Source organism: Arvicola amphibius, chromosome 14 (assembly GCF_903992535.2).
Source record: "Arvicola amphibius chromosome 14, mArvAmp1.2, whole genome shotgun sequence".
NCBI lineage: Eukaryota > Metazoa > Chordata > Mammalia > Rodentia > Cricetidae > Arvicola > Arvicola amphibius.
In genome coordinates, this window is record NC_052060.1 from 52,119,006 (window position 1) to 52,137,226 (window position 18,221).

The 18,221-nt window shown below is 45.6% G+C and overlaps 1 protein-coding gene across 1 annotated transcript in view; it reads left to right on the forward strand.

The window, feature by feature from the left end:
* The window catches only part of LOC119801296 (uricase), a 31,599-nt gene extending 22,137 nt beyond the window's left edge, over window positions 1-9,462 (forward strand). The window contains exons 5-8 of the mRNA XM_038311830.1: window positions 1,508-1,691; window positions 4,035-4,158; window positions 6,388-6,471; window positions 9,056-9,462. Coding sequence (XP_038167758.1) covers window positions 1,508-1,691; window positions 4,035-4,158; window positions 6,388-6,471; window positions 9,056-9,130 — 467 coding nt within the window. The 3' untranslated portion in view covers window positions 9,131-9,462. The remainder of the gene's footprint in view (window positions 1-1,507; window positions 1,692-4,034; window positions 4,159-6,387; window positions 6,472-9,055) is intronic.
* Window positions 9,463-18,221: the final 8,759 nt, after the last annotated feature.

The window sequence follows — 18,221 nt, forward strand, 5'->3', positions numbered from 1 at the left end:
GGAATCCAAGGCTTCCTCCGGGTGTAGTTTGACCAGGAACAAGCCCAGATCTGTATTCTCTATGTCTCTCTCCTCGTCTCTTCTGTCTGTTGTATAAATCTGAATCCATGCCTGCCTGTCTGCCTGCCGGCCTGCCTGCCTGCCTGCCTGCCTGCCTGCCTGCCTGCCTGCCTTGTCAACCCGGCTGACCATGTGTCCCTAGCAAAGGGCTTTTACTCCGTGTTTATTGATGAGCTGGAAGGAATGGCATGGGGAGGGGATGAAGGATGCTTTTCAGAAATCTCCAACAGAGTTCTGGAAGGAATGAGGTTCTACTGACCCCAGCTGACCCAGACAACAAACAACATTATCGAGCCGTATCTGTGTGCTCCACTCACTGTTTATGGCTGATTGCTATTTCATAGGGCTGCTTTTACTCTATTTACTATTTTCAGCAAGTGAGAGTCATAACACACATCGATTGCTCTCTGCTCAGGGCGTGGGTCTAGTTTCAGATTAAAGCTATACTTCGGCTTAGGTTGTAAAAGTTGATTACCTGGGAAACCCAAGGCAAGTAAGGTTGGTTGTTAAACTGTTTTTATGAAAAGCAGGTTAAACAAATAGGCTGAGTACCCAGTAGGGCAGCAGTCTTAAGTCTTGAGTGACATCAGTGTGCATTCTGTACTCTGGCTATGATGAGGTCCAGCAAAAGTTCCAGTCTCTTAGAAGGTCCGAGATGCTTCTGTAATAGGATACTGCCACAGGCCCTGAGCTAGCACTACTTGGCACGCAGTAAGCAGCATCTTCCAAATGTGCCTATCCACCATCCGTTCCCTTTGAGGGAAGGTTGCAAACCATCCCTTTCATCATTTTTATTCTTTCTCCAGCCCCTGATACCCATGAAACAGCTTCAGCCTGAAGCCAGAGTTCTCTATGGGTATCAACTGATAACAATGGATATCATTGACTATACAGGTCAATGCCAGCATCAGCAACCTTATTTTTCCACTCTTTGTTTGATCTCAGTCAGGTCCACACTATTGCTCACTCCTAAAGCTGTCTGGTCTTGCCGAGCTTATATCCCCCAGGGCATCAAGTGTTCTCAGGGTGTAGTGAAGCCCGAAGTTGCCAGGCACTGTAGATCAACCAGAGGACACGTTGCAGGAAAGAGATCTCAGTGGCAGAGAGAAGACAAACTCCTGAAGATCCCACCAACTCATGTCAGAGCCATTGCTGTTGGAATGGCATGCACCTTGTGATTTGTAAGGTGATTTGGCTGAGACATCCTCACAGGTACCCGGGAGGAAGCCAGTCCAACATGGATGCTTATATCCTTGGACCTTCTCTTCTCCTCGGGCAGGAGAGGGCAGAGAGTCTGGAAATCCATAGAGAAGGAATCCCAGGACACGAGAAGATGGAGGCACAGGGTGTGTGTTTCTACATCCAGGAACTTCATGGCTGTTGTAGTTATCGGTAGAGACACCGTTTCTGCTGGTGCTCACCCTCCCTCCCCTTCTGTTCGAAACAGGACCCCCAGTCATCCACGCTGGAATCAAAGACCTCAAGGTCTTGAAAACAACCCAGTCGGGATTTGAAGGATTCATCAAGGACCAGTTTACCACGCTCCCTGAGGTGAAGGACCGATGTTTTGCCACTCAAGTCTACTGCAAGTGGCGCTACCAGAGAAGGGACGTGGACTTTGAGGCTACATGGTATGAGAGGCCAGCACTGGGAGCAAGGACGGGGCCAGCTTAATGGAGTCTTGGGTCAAAGAAGAAACTTAGCAGCTAGTCAACTCAACTTCCTAGTTCTTTGGAACCCTACCCCCACCCGTGTATGTGTGTGTGTGTGTGTGTGTGTGTGTGTGTATAAGTGTGTAAGTATGCATGCACTTGTATGCATGTGTATGTGGAGGCCAGACAACAACTTGAGATGGCTTTTCCCAGAAGTTATCCACCTCGGTGTTTGTGTCAGTCTCTTATAACGCCTGGGACTTGCTTGTTAGGCTAGGCTTGCTGGCTAGCCCAGGATCTTTCTGTGTTCTCCTCAGTGCTAGGGTTAAGCATGCAGCATAATTTGCAGCTTTTAATGTGGGCGCTGGAGATGGAACTTAGATCCCCAACCTCACGTGGAAAGCTATCTTCCCGGGCTCTCTTTTTCAAATTGTGTCAGTGACTCTCAGTCATTAGTGTGCAGTGGAATTACTCAAGACATTATTAGAATAAAGGTCACTGGGCTCACTCCTGGGCCCCTGGGAGAATTTGCATTGCTAACATCCCAAGTGACATTTCTGCTGCTGTACTCCATCAATGAAGATAACATCTAGCCTTCCAGCAATACAGAAGCCCTGAACTAAGGTTCCAATCCCTTCCAGCTTGCCAGAGACTTTCTTGGTTTCAATACTGAAACTTGTATGTCCCAGAAAACCCCTTGGTTTTGGGAAAATGGTGACAATTGGTCCCTCACGGGCTAAGCTCCATGTTCTCTGATATTCCTGTAAGTGTTTTGTTAGTGGGGTTGAGGAGAGAGCTCATTCAGTAAAGTATTTGTACAGCAAGCATGGGGATCTGCATCAGAACTCACACATAAAAGCCTGGCATCAGGGTGTATAGCTGTAATCCAGCGGTGGGGAAATGGAGCCAGGCACTTTCCTACGCTCGCGGGACATCCAGCCTGATTGAATAAGTGGAAAATTCCAGGTAAATATCAAAGAACTGGTCTTAAAGCGTCTGACAAATGTACCCGAGGCTGACCTCTATACTCCATATGGATGCTCACATGCATGCATGCGTCTGCACTCATGGATATGCACACAGACAGATACACACAAACACACAGATGACACACACAGGCACACAGACACACACAGACACACAGACACACACATAGGCGCACACAGTTTCACACACACAAAGGCACACAGACAGACACACACACAGGCACACAGACACAAACACACGCAGGCACACAGACACAGACACACATGCAGACACACAGAGACACACACAGCCTCACACAAAGGGGCACACAGACACAGACACACATAGGCACACACACAGAGGTACATAGACACAGACATACACACACAGGTATACAGACAAAGACACACATGCAGAGACACACACAGGCACGCAGACACACACAGGAACACAGATACACACACAGACTCACACAAAGAGTAAATGACAAATGCTTGAACCATGTAAAGGTGTGAGTTTTATGCTGTCTCTGACAAGGGACTGTAGGCTTCTGAACACTCAGATCTCATTTCTTTGCTGAAACGCTAATCCTTAGACACTTCTACCCCGAGAGGAGCTGGAGCTGTTCCTTCTGCACAGAGCATCCTCCCACTGCTAGTTTTATCTGCTCTTTTTATTACGCGACAGGCTTTTAAGTGCTCGAAGAAGAGCCTCACCCTAGTGCTCTCCCTGGGTAGCTGGAGCCTTCTGTATCAATGCTGAGAAGATCCTCAGATTGAAGGTGCCAAGCAGGGGAGAGCTCCAGGCCTCCCACTAAAGACAAAGGACTCAGAGGAGATGGTTTAAATTGTGAGCGAAGAGTCATCATCTCTGAATGGGGGATAATCACAGCACCCCTTAACTGCATTAGAGATTCGTGGATTTTAATCACATAGGTGTTTGGCAAACAGGATGACACTAAGACCCCTGAGGAGATAGTTCAAGGATATAGCCCTGCAAATCAGGGAGAGGCTATGAGTTGGGTGTGTGTTTCTCACACAGTCTGCATACATGGTAGACGGTTGATGCTGAAATGCTGATTGGCATTGGTATCACTCTACGAGAACAGTTAGGTGCTGTGTGTGTGTGTGTGTGTGTGTGTGAGAGAGAGAGAGAGAGAGAGAGAGAGCACAAGAAGGAGATGTGAAGTGAATTTTGCTTATTTTCATTTTGGCATTACAGGAGAATAATCCTTCCTAAAACCATCCATTCAATGGTTTTGGGGTACTTCTAATTTTCTACTTTGCGTTTTCTACTTCTTAGCTTTCCTAACAGATTACACCAGCTCCTTCAGTCTTCTCTTATTCTGTGTTCTAGGGGCATTGTCCGGGACATCGTCCTGCAGAAATTTGCTGGGCCCTACGACAAAGGCGAATACTCACCTTCCGTGCAGAAGACACTCTATGACATACAAGTGCTGTCCCTGAACCAGGTTCCTGAGGTATGCTTTGTCACTTGCCCTTCTGAGGACGGAGAGAAACTGTGTCTCCTGTCAGCTCTAAGGAAGAGTGGAGTGTTAAAATAGGAAAGTGGAAGACACATGAGAAGTGACATCTGTTGTTGTTCAAAAGCTTGTTATAGCAAGTGAGAAGAGCAGAAAATGGAAAAATCTGTTCAGCCTAAAAACACAGGCCGCTGCCACGGTGCTTCAGGTCTGGTGAAAATTCTTTGAGCTTCCTCAGCCCACTGCAGATTTAAACTTCAAATTCAGGCCACTTCCATGCCTTGAGGGAGAGATAACTAGACAGAGGTTATACGTTTCAAGGTATGAATGATAGATGTAGAGAAATTTACTCCATCCTTCCATTCTTCCTTCCTTCCACCCTCCCACCCACCCACCCATCCATCTATCCATCTATACACCCACCCATCCACCCATCCATCTATCCACCCACCCATCCACCCATCCACCCACCCATCTATCCATCTATCCACCCACCCACCCACCCATCCATCCATCTATCCACCCACCCACCCACCCACCCATCTATCCACCCACCCACCCATCCACCCATCCATCTATCCACCCATCCACCCACCCATCTATCCATCTATTCACCCACCCACCCACCCATCTATCCACCCACCCACCCATCCACCCATCCATCTATCCACCCACCCACCCATCTATCCACCCACCCACCCACCCACCCATCCATCCATCTATCCACCCACCCACCCACCCATCTATCCACCCACCCACCCATCCACCCATCCATCTATCCACCCATCCACCCACCCATCTATCCATCTATCCACCCACCCACCCATCCACCCATCCATCCATCTATCCACCCACCCATCTATCCATCTATCTATTGATATTTCTGGACATTGTATCTCTAGCAGGACCCAAGGGATACAAGCACAAGCTAGATATTGTCCCTACAGTCTAAGAATCCATCATTAATTGAACGAAGAAAACAGGAAGTTTAAAAATGTATTGGCAATAGGCTAAATGGACATACGGGGGAAGAGAGTCTAACTCAGGTATAAGGGCAGCACCAGATAGATTTTCTAGAAGGAGAGGGGTGTGCTAAGTCTTCAGAAACAAGCAAGAGTAATCTGGGTTTATACTCAAGGGTGCAGAAGCAGCAGCACAAATGTGGAGACAGAAGAGAGCCCGACATAGACATTTACTGTCAAGGGGCAGCCATCTGTGGCATGCTAGGAAGGAAGTATTTTCCTGAGTGCAGGCATACAGTGGCAACGAGTCAAGAGGACATTTCTAGGCTTATTTATAGTCTATGCTTTATTTGGAGAGCCACCGAAGGTCACTGGGTTGTTACAGCAAAGTACAGCACGACAGGATTTGCATTCTAGAGTCATCACTGGTAGCAGTATGATAGAAAGCATGACAGACCACAGGCCAGGAGTCTGGTGGAATGATGTTATAGAAGTATGGCCAAGGCCATGTGGAATGAAGGGAGAGAAGCATCGCCAGGACCAGAGGGACTTCTCTACCTTGGCCTAGCACTGCAGCAATCCTCCATGCTTTCTGCTGCCTGCTCTGGGCAGAGCTGGTAAAGCTAAGGCAGCAAGCTCTTCAGGGGCTCATGGCTGCCCCAGGATTTTTTACCCAATAGCCCGGAAGCTTGGGCACATCTCTCCTAGAGACCAGCTTTGTCCTTGGAGGCTCCTGCCACTGGGGTGCATATTCTTAGGGACCAGAGAAATGGATGTGGCTTGTTGTACAAGGAGAATATCCATCCATATAATCCAGGAGAGAAGATAGTTTGGCCCAAGGCCTGGGGCTGGCTTTTCCCAAGTCCTGACACAGTATCACAAAGGGTCAGGATTTTAAATCACAACCTGACCTTATACGCTTAGCAAAAGTATTTTTGTAAATTAGAAAAGCAGAGTAAACCTTTGCCATGTATATGGGTTTGCAGTTTTACACTTATCCTAAGGCCTATGGATGTTAGGGATAATCCTGGGAGCCTGAGCTTTTCAGAGTTTTTATACTGAGGGGCAGAAGAATAGGCCTGCCACCTGTCTCATAGGAAGACTAGTGGGGGACGGTGATACAGTGATGGGCAGCAGAGGAGCATGGGAGAGTACCTTAAAGATACAATCATGGTGACAGGAAGTGGTGAAGATGGGCGGGGTAGACGGAGGAAGGGAGAGACTCTCCAGTGCCAAGCATAACATAAGCTCTTGTGGATTCCAGATAGAGGAGATGGAAATCAGCCTCCCCAACATCCACTACTTTAACATCGACATGTCCAAAATGGGACTGATCAACAAGGAGGAGGTAAGAGGGCTTTCAAAACACCGAAAGCATATTTCTGCCTCATCTCCATTCAGTTTCCTTGTCAACTGGGGACAATATCACCGCCTAAAACCTGTAGCAGCTGCTGCCTGTGGGGAGTATTTATAGCTGGCACTGATTAGAACCCTCTTCAGCGCTGGGTCTTTCAGGGCCCGAGGCTGAGCACTCTAGAAGTGGATGAGTGATTATAGAGGAGAGCTGTGAGTTGCAGGGGGAACAAAGAGAAGGAACAGAGTGTGCCCAAGGAAACAGCTCTGAGATCTCCTTGGGAAGTGGCATGGAAGGTCGCAGCTGCATTATTCTTCCATGGCGAGGCGACAAGGAGAAGGCAAGATTGCATTTTCATTCTCTTTTATCGCGGCCACCTTTTGATTAAGTAGCCAATTCAGGAGCGCACAATACACTTGGGAGAGATGAAAGTGTGTTTGTGCTACAGATGGCAAGACTAAGAAGTTCGTGTTTTCAAAGGGAACTTTTGTTTCAGGAAATACACCGCTCTGGCTTCTTTTTAGCCGTGACAACCAGATTGTCCGATGAGGCAGCCAAGGAGCTTTGATTGGTGGCCTCTTCGGTCACTTCCTGGGAGATCAGAACTGACCCTGCCCCACGGACATTTTTCAGTGATTGGCACTTTGAGCCATCTGCAGCATCATTTTGGGGAACTGTGTTTACTGTATATGCGGGAGTAGCGAAGAGGCCGTCCCTGCTAACGGAGCCCACATGCTTGGACGTACAAGGGTAACAGAAGAGGAGCTCTTACACTCTGGGACTTCTGACCCAGGAGCCTTTCAACCCCTCTGACCAGACACCTGATTTCTCTTTTGCAAACAGTGCTGGTGGGTTCCGCTGGCTCTGCACCATCAGCCACGGTGGATGCTTGCCCGGGCGCTGGAAAACAAGCATGAGGCTTACGTATCTTATAAGAAATGATCTAGGGCCCAGGATGGCAGGAGAGGGAAAGTTTGGACCCAAGTTCATTGATCTGAAAGGACAGATAGCACTATTTATCTTAAGGAAGGGAAAGATGGCAATGAGCCTCATTTGTGAACGAGGTCAGAACACTTTTTGTGTGATTACTCGCTGAAAGGCAAGGATAGAAAACAGTCTGGACCATGTCTGCCAGAGGCAAACAATGAGCTCCAAACAGAAAAGGATCTGATGAATGGCTCCCAGTGAAGTCGAGAGAGCTTCTGAGAGGTCCACTGGGCCTTTGGACGTATCCATCGCCTCCAGAGCTGGACGTGGATGAGTCACTGTGGAGGGGTTCGAAGTTGCTGGGAGGAATATAAAAAGAAGCTGCAGAAGATGACCCTTCCTAGATCCCGGCAGGACCAGGAACTAGGAAGCCCTGAGTTCTCTGTAATAATAATAATAATAATAATAATAATAATAATAATAATAATAATAATAATGGACCTCACACTGAGGGGGATAGCTTCATAATTACCCATATGTGTACCATGTGAAGGCAACATATGAGAAGCCAGAAGTTGAGGCCCAGTGACATCAGGGGAGTGACAAGTGACAGGGTGGGAAGACAGAAAGACTCTAAGCCCAGCTGTCTGGATCTGTTTAGCATTACACTCCCAGCCCTGTGGCCCTCAGGTGATCTGCAGGGAATGGCTGCTTTATAGCTATGACCAATGATATCCAAAGTGAGTCATCTAAAAAGGTCAAATTTATTCATTGCCTTTGTAAAAGCAGGACTGTATAATTCAATTAGAACTAACACACAAACAAAAATGCTTCTTGGGGGCAGGTGAAGTGGCTTGGTTAGTAAACCACTTACTGAGTAAGCATGGGAACCCAAGCTTAGTTCCCCAGCACCCATGTAAACAGCCACGTGCTGTAACATGTGTCAGCTGTGACGTGTCATCTGTGACGTGTGTCAGCTGCGACATGCGTCAATAATTACAGCACTGAGGAAGTGGGGGCCGTAGGACCCCTGGAGCTCACTGGCCAGCCAGCCTTGCTAAACTGATGAGCTCTAAGTTCCATGAGAGACGCTGTCTCAAAAACAAGGTGGAGGTCTGGAAGACGGCTTGGCAGGAAAAGCAAGGGATACACAAGCCCTGGTGACCTGAGTTATATAAAGGTACAAGAGAGATGCAACTACACAAAATGTCCCTCTGACTGCCACAAGAGTAGTGGGACACACACAAACCCCTTCCCAGTTCTCACATGCACACACACACACACACACACACACACACGAACAAATACATGAATATCATACACATATACACACAACCCTCTTCCAAGTTCACACACACACACACACACACACACACACACACGAGCAAATAAGTGGATGTCACACATGTACATACATATACACGATAGCCCCAAACAGCATAGAACACTCTCAAATATCCTATATTTTCCGAAACATCAACGCATTGACTATTCCCAAGGAAAACCTGGCACAGCTGGACTTGAGGTAATTTTACTGCCCAGTACTCAGTTTCGTTCATGACAACCCGTAACATCCTTGCTTTAATCCTGGGTCTTAGAAAGGAGAACGCTGTCCTCAAACCCCTGAAGTTTCCCTGTGGTTTCTTTACAGGTTTTGCTGCCACTCGACAATCCCTACGGCAAAATTACTGGGACAGTCAAGAGGAAGCTGTCTTCAAGGCTGTGACATCACGGATCCAGTCAGTTGTGATGCTGGAGATCACTGTGTGCTGACCTACAAGAAAATTCAACTAAGGATTGATTGCTTTCTTCTGTATGAAACATTTCTTTCTTTGTTCCTAGTTAAACAAGGTATTTTGTGGATCTCCGTATTCCAGGTACAGCATGCTCCATGGCTGGGGCAAGTTTCCTGAAAACTCTCTGAGCAGTGTTAGAAGAATCACAGTGATAATTATCCTTTCTGCTCTTTGGTCTGTCTGCCTTAGAATTGGTCTTTAGAATCAGATCACTAATAAAGTAATCGTGAAGCAGTGGTGGCGCCACCTTGATTGATCGGAACACAAGCTCGAGGAGCAAACGTTGGTGTCAGCCTAATGGGTAGTGCAGAAAATATAATAAAGTCATGAGAGAGGACACCATGGTGACTTCAACTGACTGAACGTTTGTGGTCTTAAGAACTCTGGCATGCAGACAGAATGAAGCTCCTCCCCTAGCTGAGGAGGTACTGGCTTTCAGTTGCTGCTGAAAGAGGGACATTAAACTTGTTTAAGGGTGTAGCACCTACTATATCAATAGGGCAGTTTCCATGCCTAGAAGTAGTCAGATAAACCCAAACTGGCCTCAATGAGAGAAAGAGAGAAAGAGAGAGAGAGAGAGAGAGAGAGAGAGAGAGAGAGAGAGAGAGAGAGAGAGAGAGAGAGAGCATGAAGTTGGGTGAGTGAGGAAGATCTGGGATTCTGAGATGAATTGGGATGGGAGATGAATATGATCAAAATATATTGTATAAAATTCTCAAATAATTAATAAAAACACTATTAAAATAAAAATTGTGCTTTTAAGTTCCTCTACCATTTAGCATGAATAAAGACAAGAACATTTCTGGCAGTCTTAAAAAAAAAACCTCTGGCATATATTATTGATGATTTACTTCTGGCCTAATAATGTTTTTATGATAATGCTGTATTGCTTTTATGATTTTCACAACTCTAGGAGAATACTTAGCACATACTGGAACATTAAAATAAGTATATATTGTTTTCCCATGAATAGTGTGTATCCCTCTGGTGTGAAGAGACACTTTTTATAAGCCAGTCAACAGACAGATGGATGGATATGCACATGGGAAGACAGATAGAACACACTTCTCTGAAAACACCAGAGACTTCTGGGTAGCGGGATTCGGGAATGGGATTGGCTTTGGGTGGTGTACTTTTCTTTTCTTTTTTTTTTTTTTTTTTTTTGGCTTTTTGAGACAGGGTTTCTCTGCAGCTTTTTTAGAGCCTGTCCTGGAGCTAGCTCTTGTAGACCAGGCTGGTCTCGAACTCACAGAGATCCGCCTGCCTCTGCCTCCCGAGTGCTGGGATTAAAGGCCTGCGCCACCACCGCCCGGCGGTGGTGTACTTTTTTGATTCTTCCCACTGTACGTATCTATCGCTCTCATGATCAGAGGAATATAAATGTAAGTGATGGCTTAAGAACAGATACAGACTTGACGGGTTAGCTTTCCATCAGACACTATCATTCTACCATTGCATGTGTTCCACAAAGCTTAAAAATGACTACTTTCGAAACCCAGAGGTAAAACCCGTGTAATGAACAATCTACACCACTCCCCTGCAGTGGTGCTTTCTTGTCGGGGCCACCAGCCTGCAAATAATGACAGAGACTTATTAATTATGAAAGCTTGGCCTTTAGCTTAGGCTTTCCACTAGCTCTTATAACTTAATTAACCTATAACTTTTAATCTACATTCTGCCAGGTGGCTTGTTACCTCGTCTCTGTCTTATACATCCTGTTCTCCCTGTGTCTGGCTGGTGAATCCTGAGTGCCTAGATTCCTCCTCCTCTTCCTCTGCATTCCCGGAAATCCCCCCCATTCTCTCCTGCCTAGATATTGGCCATTCGGCTCTTTATTAAACAAGTCAGAAGGCGCCTCAGGCCAAGACACATCTGTAGAGTGTACACAAATATTTCTCAACGCTTTCCTCTCTTTTTAAATGCCCCTTTATTTTTAATTTTTTTTTGTTTTGTGGACGAAGGCTTTGCCTGAATGCCAATCTGTGCACCATGTGCATGCTTGGTGCCCACAGAGGCCAGAAAGGGCACTGGATCCATGGGACTGGAGTTACATTTGTAATCTGCCATGTAGGTGCTGGGAATCGAACCTGGGTCCTCTTCCCCACTGAGCCATTTCTCCACCACTTTTAGAAATGTTTCTGTGTAACTCTTAGTATTGTTGATAAATTGCTTCATCCACCTTTGTCCCACTTGTGCCTTGGGTGCTGCTGGTGTTAGATTTCTATCACTGTAAAGAAATACTTGAGGCAATTATTATTATTGAGGACAAAGATTTTTATTCTGGCTAAAGGTTTAAGAGAGCCCAGGGGGCCACTTTCCTTTGGGCCTCTTGTGGGGATGGTGCATCATAACAAGGAGAAGCACACAGAGGAATTTATGCCACAGCCCAGAAGCAAAAAGAAAGAGGAAAAAATGTGCTTCTGTAATCTGTTTGGAGGGTATGGCCTAGTATGGTCCCCCCCCCCCCCTGCTTTGCAAGGCTTCTATGCCTTCTGATACATCATCCTGGGACCAAACTCCTTTGGAGACACTTATCCAAATCATAGCCAGGTTAAGATACTCAGTTAAGATAACTACTACTGGCTACTGGTTAAGATAACTCAGTAAAATCCTGGTTCTGCCTTGTGATAGACCAGTGGTTCTTAACCTGTGGGTCACAACTCCTTTGAAGTTGAATGACAATTTTATAGGGGTTGCCTAAGACCATTGGGATGCACAGATATTCATATTACAATTCATAGCAGTAGCAAAATGACAGCTATGAAGTGGCTACAAAAATAATTTTATGTTTGTGGGTGGGGGTCACTGCAGCCTGAGGAACTGTATTAAAGGGTCACAGCATTAGGAAGGTTGAGAGCCGCCGAGACAATTCTCACCTGTGGAATAGGGTTGACAACAGAGCCTACTCCATAAGGCTTTTGAGGATTAGATGAATTAAGGTTTATAAAGATGATGGTAATATTTGTGTCTGACATATAGAAATTTCAACGTAAGTATTTCCTGAATATAATCAATGCCAGCCTTCTTTCTACTGTTTCACCCAAGTGTGAAAGGTCTCCGGAGTAGTAACTTATAAGACGCTGGGAGCTGGAGACCAGCTGTTCTGTGCCTCCTCCGAAAGAGCACAGGAGATCAAACGGCTGGACAGGGAGCATGCCATGCCACACTGAACACTCATGTTACAAAGTGTGCTTCTAAGTCATGGGAAAGTCATAACTAAATGAGCAGGGTTTCAGAAGCAGAAGCCCATGTCAGGGCAGAAGGCCCCGGAGAAAGAAGTCTTTGCCTGTTTCAAACACACATGCATTTCCCTTCCCTTGGGTGCCACACGGCCACAGCAGTGAAGGATATTAAAAACCAGCTTGTTTTGCCTAGTCCTATCGGTTGTGACCCAGTGGGCAGACCTGGACTGTAAGCATCAGTGAAGTCACTTGTATCGTACTGTCGATCCGGTTGCTCTGGAAGGCTACAGATGGGCTCCTCTGAGCAAAGCTACCCACAGACCCCCATTCTCTCTCCATATCCTTCACTGGCCCCATCTCTAGGGCTTCCGCGCAGGACTAGCGAAGATGATGTCGAGAAGAAGATGGACCTTGCAGAGGTGTTTGGGAAGGCGGTCAGTGCAGCAGCCAACATTGGAGGCTTGTGGTTCTTGTTGAGGCTTGATCTATACCATCTATACCATCTATATCCCATCCTGTGATGAAAGACTTGGAAAAGTAACCCCATCCCCTTCCTTCTCGGAGTAACTTCAAGTCATCCTTTATTTGCATAAACTGACTTCCCCTTTTTTTTCTACCCTGTATTAAGCGAATTAGCTTTTTGAGATAGCATTTTACATATTTGTCCTCGAAATAGAATTTGAGCTTTGAAATGGGATTCAGCTTTTGTCAATCCCTTGCAGGTGTTAACTGTAGAAATGTGAACTTTTCCTTTTCAAACCTTTCCATGTTTTTGCAGGAAGAAGGCTTGGCTGTTTGACATTTGCCTTCGCTAGAGGCCTTTGAAAACCTCTGTAACTTCTGCCTCCATGCCTGTGTTTGGGGAGGAAGTCAAACATGTTTCCAATGTCATGTATTTCAAGTCTTCTCACCAGACACAATTCCAGCTTCCAAAGTCCAGCAGCTGGAAGACTCTACCTCTTGTGCTTGTCAAGGGCTTTGGTCTGACCCCTCGCCGAGCTCAGTGGCCTCCCTTGCTTCCATTTGCCTTATCCTTATTTTAGAACTTTCTATTAGCTATTTGATAGTTTCCTGTAAATTTTCCTTTCTTTTAAATTATACCTCTTTTCAGAGCCAGGCCAATCCAAGACTTTTCCCTGAGGCCCCAATGGAGGGGGAAGGAGTGTAGTTCCTAGTTACTTTTCTAAAAACAGGAATATGCTTAGCAAGGCCCTTAATAGCCTGGGGCCAGGGCCTTGGGAAAGCTGTTGTTCCTGGTCCTGAGAACCCGACTCTTTCTGCCCTAAGGGGTGGTGACTATCAGTTCCGAGGCTGCCTTGCGCCTGGTCTGTGGTGTGCTTGAGATATCTGTGTTCCCTTTGTACAGTTCCGATTGATTATCTTCTTACTCACTTCATCCCATTGTACAATAGCTTTCTGCTGACTTTATCCCATTTTTCTGGAAATAGTGTACACGATGCCTTTCTTCTTAACAAGCTTGCTTGGCATAGGCATAGCTTGTACAAGTCCTCCTGGTCCCAGCTTGCTGTCTTCTTCATCTTCTTATCCCTGGTCCTCCCTCTTAAGACTGTCCCCGACATGACAGCACTGACCCGTATGTCCACGTCATAACACCCCCTAATTAATTTCCAATTTGTCCCCTTTCCTCTGCCCACTCTTAAAAATTATTATTAAGCTTTCAAGACCAATTTGTGCCACCCAAATATTCTTGGATGTGTGGTCTTCCATTGTTGCATGGTTGACTTACCAGGGGCTGCACTCTTAGAAAAACAAATGATCTCTTTTTCCCACTACTGGCTAATAATTACAAGTAGTTCCATGGCTAGGGGTGGGATTCTGTGCCTAATTCATCTTTCTCTCCATTCTGGCATTTGGTCTGGCTTAGGCTTGCAGAATTGTGACTGCCATACTGTACTCAGAAGATAATGTTTCTTTGTTGTTATTTACCACATCAGATTGTTACACTCTTTCTGCCCTCTCTTTCATCGGAGGGATCCCTGAGCCTTGGGGATGGAGTGCAGCATCTATGTTCCTTTGAGGGCTGAGAATTCTGCGGGCTCTTATTCTCTACCCTGTAGCTAGAGGTGGGTCACTGTTAATTACCATCTATGCAAATAGAAGTTTTTCAGGTAAGGGATGAGAGATTCTTCATCTATGGGTATAATGATAAGTCATTAGGAGTCATTTGGCAGCACAGTAGCAGTAGGTTTTCCCCAGGGTCTATGATCTTACCTAATTGTAGGTTCTTAGCTGAATAATGGTGCCAGCTATGGGCTTCATCCTACAGAGTAGGACTTAAATCCAATCAGAAAGTTGTTGGATACTCCCATTATGCTCATGCCTCTACTACACCAGTTGGCATGTCTCTCCAGATCTGTGAGTATTGTATCTCACAGGGTTCACAGCGGAGTATGATTGATACTCACTCTTCCCCTCTGGTAGCCTGTGTAGCACCTTGTAGCAGTATGAAAGCCAGTCAGTAGGGCTGAAGCTTCTGGAATTGTAAGAGCTTGATTTTGTCCCATTTTATGATGCAAACATGTGGTGTCTTCAACAACAGAGCCTTACTCTCAGGTTCTGGAGGGCAATCAAGGACAACGGAAACAGTGTGCAGTGTTTGGGAGTCCACAGGACCTGTGCTGACTAGTTTTATGCCAACTTGACCCACGCTGAGAGAGTTCCAATTAAGAAAATACCTCCATGAAAATCTGACTGAAGAAAAGTCTGTAGGGAATTTTCTTAATTAGTAATTGATGAGGGAGGGCACAGCCCTTGGTTGGTGGTACCATCACTAGGCTGGTCATCCTGGCTTCTATAAGAAAGCAGGTTGAAAAAAATAAAAAGAACTTATTAGCCAGGCAGTGGTAGTGCACACCTTTAATCCCAGCACTTGGGAGGCCGAAGCAGATGGATCTTTGTGAGTTTGAGGCCAGCCTGGTCTATAAGAGCTAGTTCCAGAACAGACACCAAAGCTACAGAGAAACCCTATCTCAAAAAACTAAAAAAGGAGAAGAGAGAGAGAGAGAGAGAGAGAGAGAGGGGAAAGAAAGAGAGAGAGAGAGAGAGAGAGGAAAGAAAGAGAGAGAGAGAGAGAGAGAGAGAGAGAGAGGAAAGAAAGAGAGAGAGAGAGAGAGAGAGAGAGAGAGAGAGAGAGAGAGAGAGAGAGAGAGAGAGAGAAAGAAAGCAGGTTGAGCTGGCCATGGCGAGCAAGCCAGTAAGCAGCATTCATTCCTCCATGGCCTCTGCATCTGCTCTGGCCTCCAGATTCCTGCCTTTTGTAAGGAAGGCCCCTTGTTCATTTCCCAGCCGCCCAGACTCCCAAAATAATTACACAGAAACTATATTAATTAAATCATTGCTTGGCCTATTAGCTCTAACTTCTTATTGGCTAGCTTTTACATCTTAATTTAACCTCTTTCCATTATTTTATATTTGACCATGAGGCTTGTGGCTTACTGGCAAGGTTCCAGCATGTCTGGCTTCTCTCTGACTCTGCCTTCTTCTTCCCAGCATTCAGTTTAGTTTTCCCCACCTAGCTAAGTTCTGCCCTGCTATAGGTCCAAAGCAGTTTTTTTTTATTCATTAATGGTAATAACAGCATACAAAGGAAAATCCCACATCACTGCCCTGTTTGAGTTCCTGTCATGACTTCCTTTGAGGATAAACTGTGCTGTGGAAGCATGAACTAAATAAACCCTTCCCTCCCCAAGTTGCCTTTTGTTATGATTCATCACAGCATAGAAACCATAATTGACAGGACCTCCCTGGCTAACAGCTCCAAAAGAAGTAACTCATCCCCAGCATTGGCTTTTATTTTTATTATGATCTGATGTTTAGTAAGAGCAATGTTACCCTGTTACAGGTTAATATGTTAACTCCACATTCTCTCTCTGTTGTTGGCAGTTTCTGTCCTGCCCGTTTCCCACAATCAAGTCCCAAAGAAATCATATAGAGGTCTATATTAACTATAAACTGATTGGCCTATTAGCTCAGGCTTCTTATTAACTCTTATAACTTACATTAGCCCATTATTCTTATCTTTGTTAGCCATATGGTTCAGTACCTTTTCAGTGGCGTAGTCACATCTTGCTTCTTTGGTGTCTGGACAGGACTGAAGAGGGAGCTTCCCTCTTCCCAAAAGTCTCCTGTTCTCATTGATCCACCTCTACTTCCTGTCTGGTTGTCCCACCTATGCTTCCTGCCTGACTACTGGCCAATCAGCATTTATTTAAAACATAATTGACAGAATATAGACAATTGTCGGCACCACCTCTCTTTCTCTCTCTGTGTGTAGATGTATGTATGTGTATGTGTGTACATGTATGTGTGTATATGTGTGTATGTATGTGTGTGTATACCAGTGTCTTCTATCTTCCCTCTCTTGAACATCTCTCCCCATAGCCTTTGCACAGTCAGAAATGCTTGAGGGATTTTGAAGCTTACCTAGACTTGAGAATATAGTAACTTCAGACTTTTTCTTCAGAAAAATATGGGTTCTTGTCTCTATAAGTACATGGGTCTCCATTAGGGAACTAGTCTTTAGGGCAGTTCTTCTAAAATATGTGGGCTGGTAACTACACACCAGCTATTCTTCCCATCAGATCCAGGGAGAGACCATGCCTCTGTAGATGGAGCGGCAGGGCTGCGTTCTGCCACCTGGCTAGCTTTACCCAAAACAATTACAAGGAAACTGTATTCTTTTCAATACTGCCTGGCCCATTAATTTCAGCCTCTTACTCATCTTGATTAACCCATATTTAGTAATCCGTGTAGCACCATGAGGTGGATCGCTTACCAGGAGAGATCTTAACCTGCATCCATCTCTGAGAGGAGAGGCATGGCGACTCACTATGGCAACTGCCTGAAGCGACTCCCCAACTCTGCTTCCTTTCTCCCACAATTCTGTTCTGTCTACTCCGCCTACCTAATTTTCTGTCTCTTAAATGGCCAAGGCAGTTTCTTTATTAATAATGAAAGTAACATATAGACATTCCTCCATCAATACCTCCTTCCATTGGATCAGGCATCACGTTGGCTCCAGATGGTCCCAAGTTTCAGGAGGCTCCACCAATACCAGCTGTGTGACCCTGAGTAAGTCATGATCCAAGCTTTGGAGCTCTCTTTCTGAGATGGGACTGATAAGTGTACTTATCTCATAGGACACGTGGGAACAGGGTTATTTGTGCTGGTTCCTGTGTTAGAATGACTTTGATTCCATGCATATGGAGAGCTGAGAGTGTGTGCAGGAGAATGGACATTGTGTTTCCTTAAGAAGCACAGAGATAGGCTGTCCCAGACTGACTGGCAACTCAGATATGATGCCAAAACTCAGGTCCATAACCTCTGCTCTGCCATCTTCATCCTTAGGGTGTGATAAGGTCCCATGGTCATGAAATGGACAAGAAAAAGCCTGCTAAACATGATGGGACTACTACCTAGTTGAGACCAAAGAACTTATTCTCTCCAGTACTGGAAATTTTAGTCCCTGGTGTCTAATAATGAAATCCTTCTATAGAAATTGCCTTTGACCAAAGGAAGTGGCCTCACCCAAGTCTCTATGTATTCTCTGTGAGCATCTCACAGTCAATATTAGCTACATTTGAGTTCAGCGGCATGGACTCTGGCTTTCCATGACCAGGAACTGTCAGTAATAAATATACTACCTCCCAGCAGGAGAGACTAACACTGAGTGGGACTCGATGTGGTGGCTAATAGTAATTTGGTGGCAAGTCAAATAGACCGAACTCTTCTCATTTAAAAGGGGACAGTGATTCATCTTGACTAAGATGTATACATGAGATACATGAGCATTACCTCATCACAGGGACTCAGCTGGCAC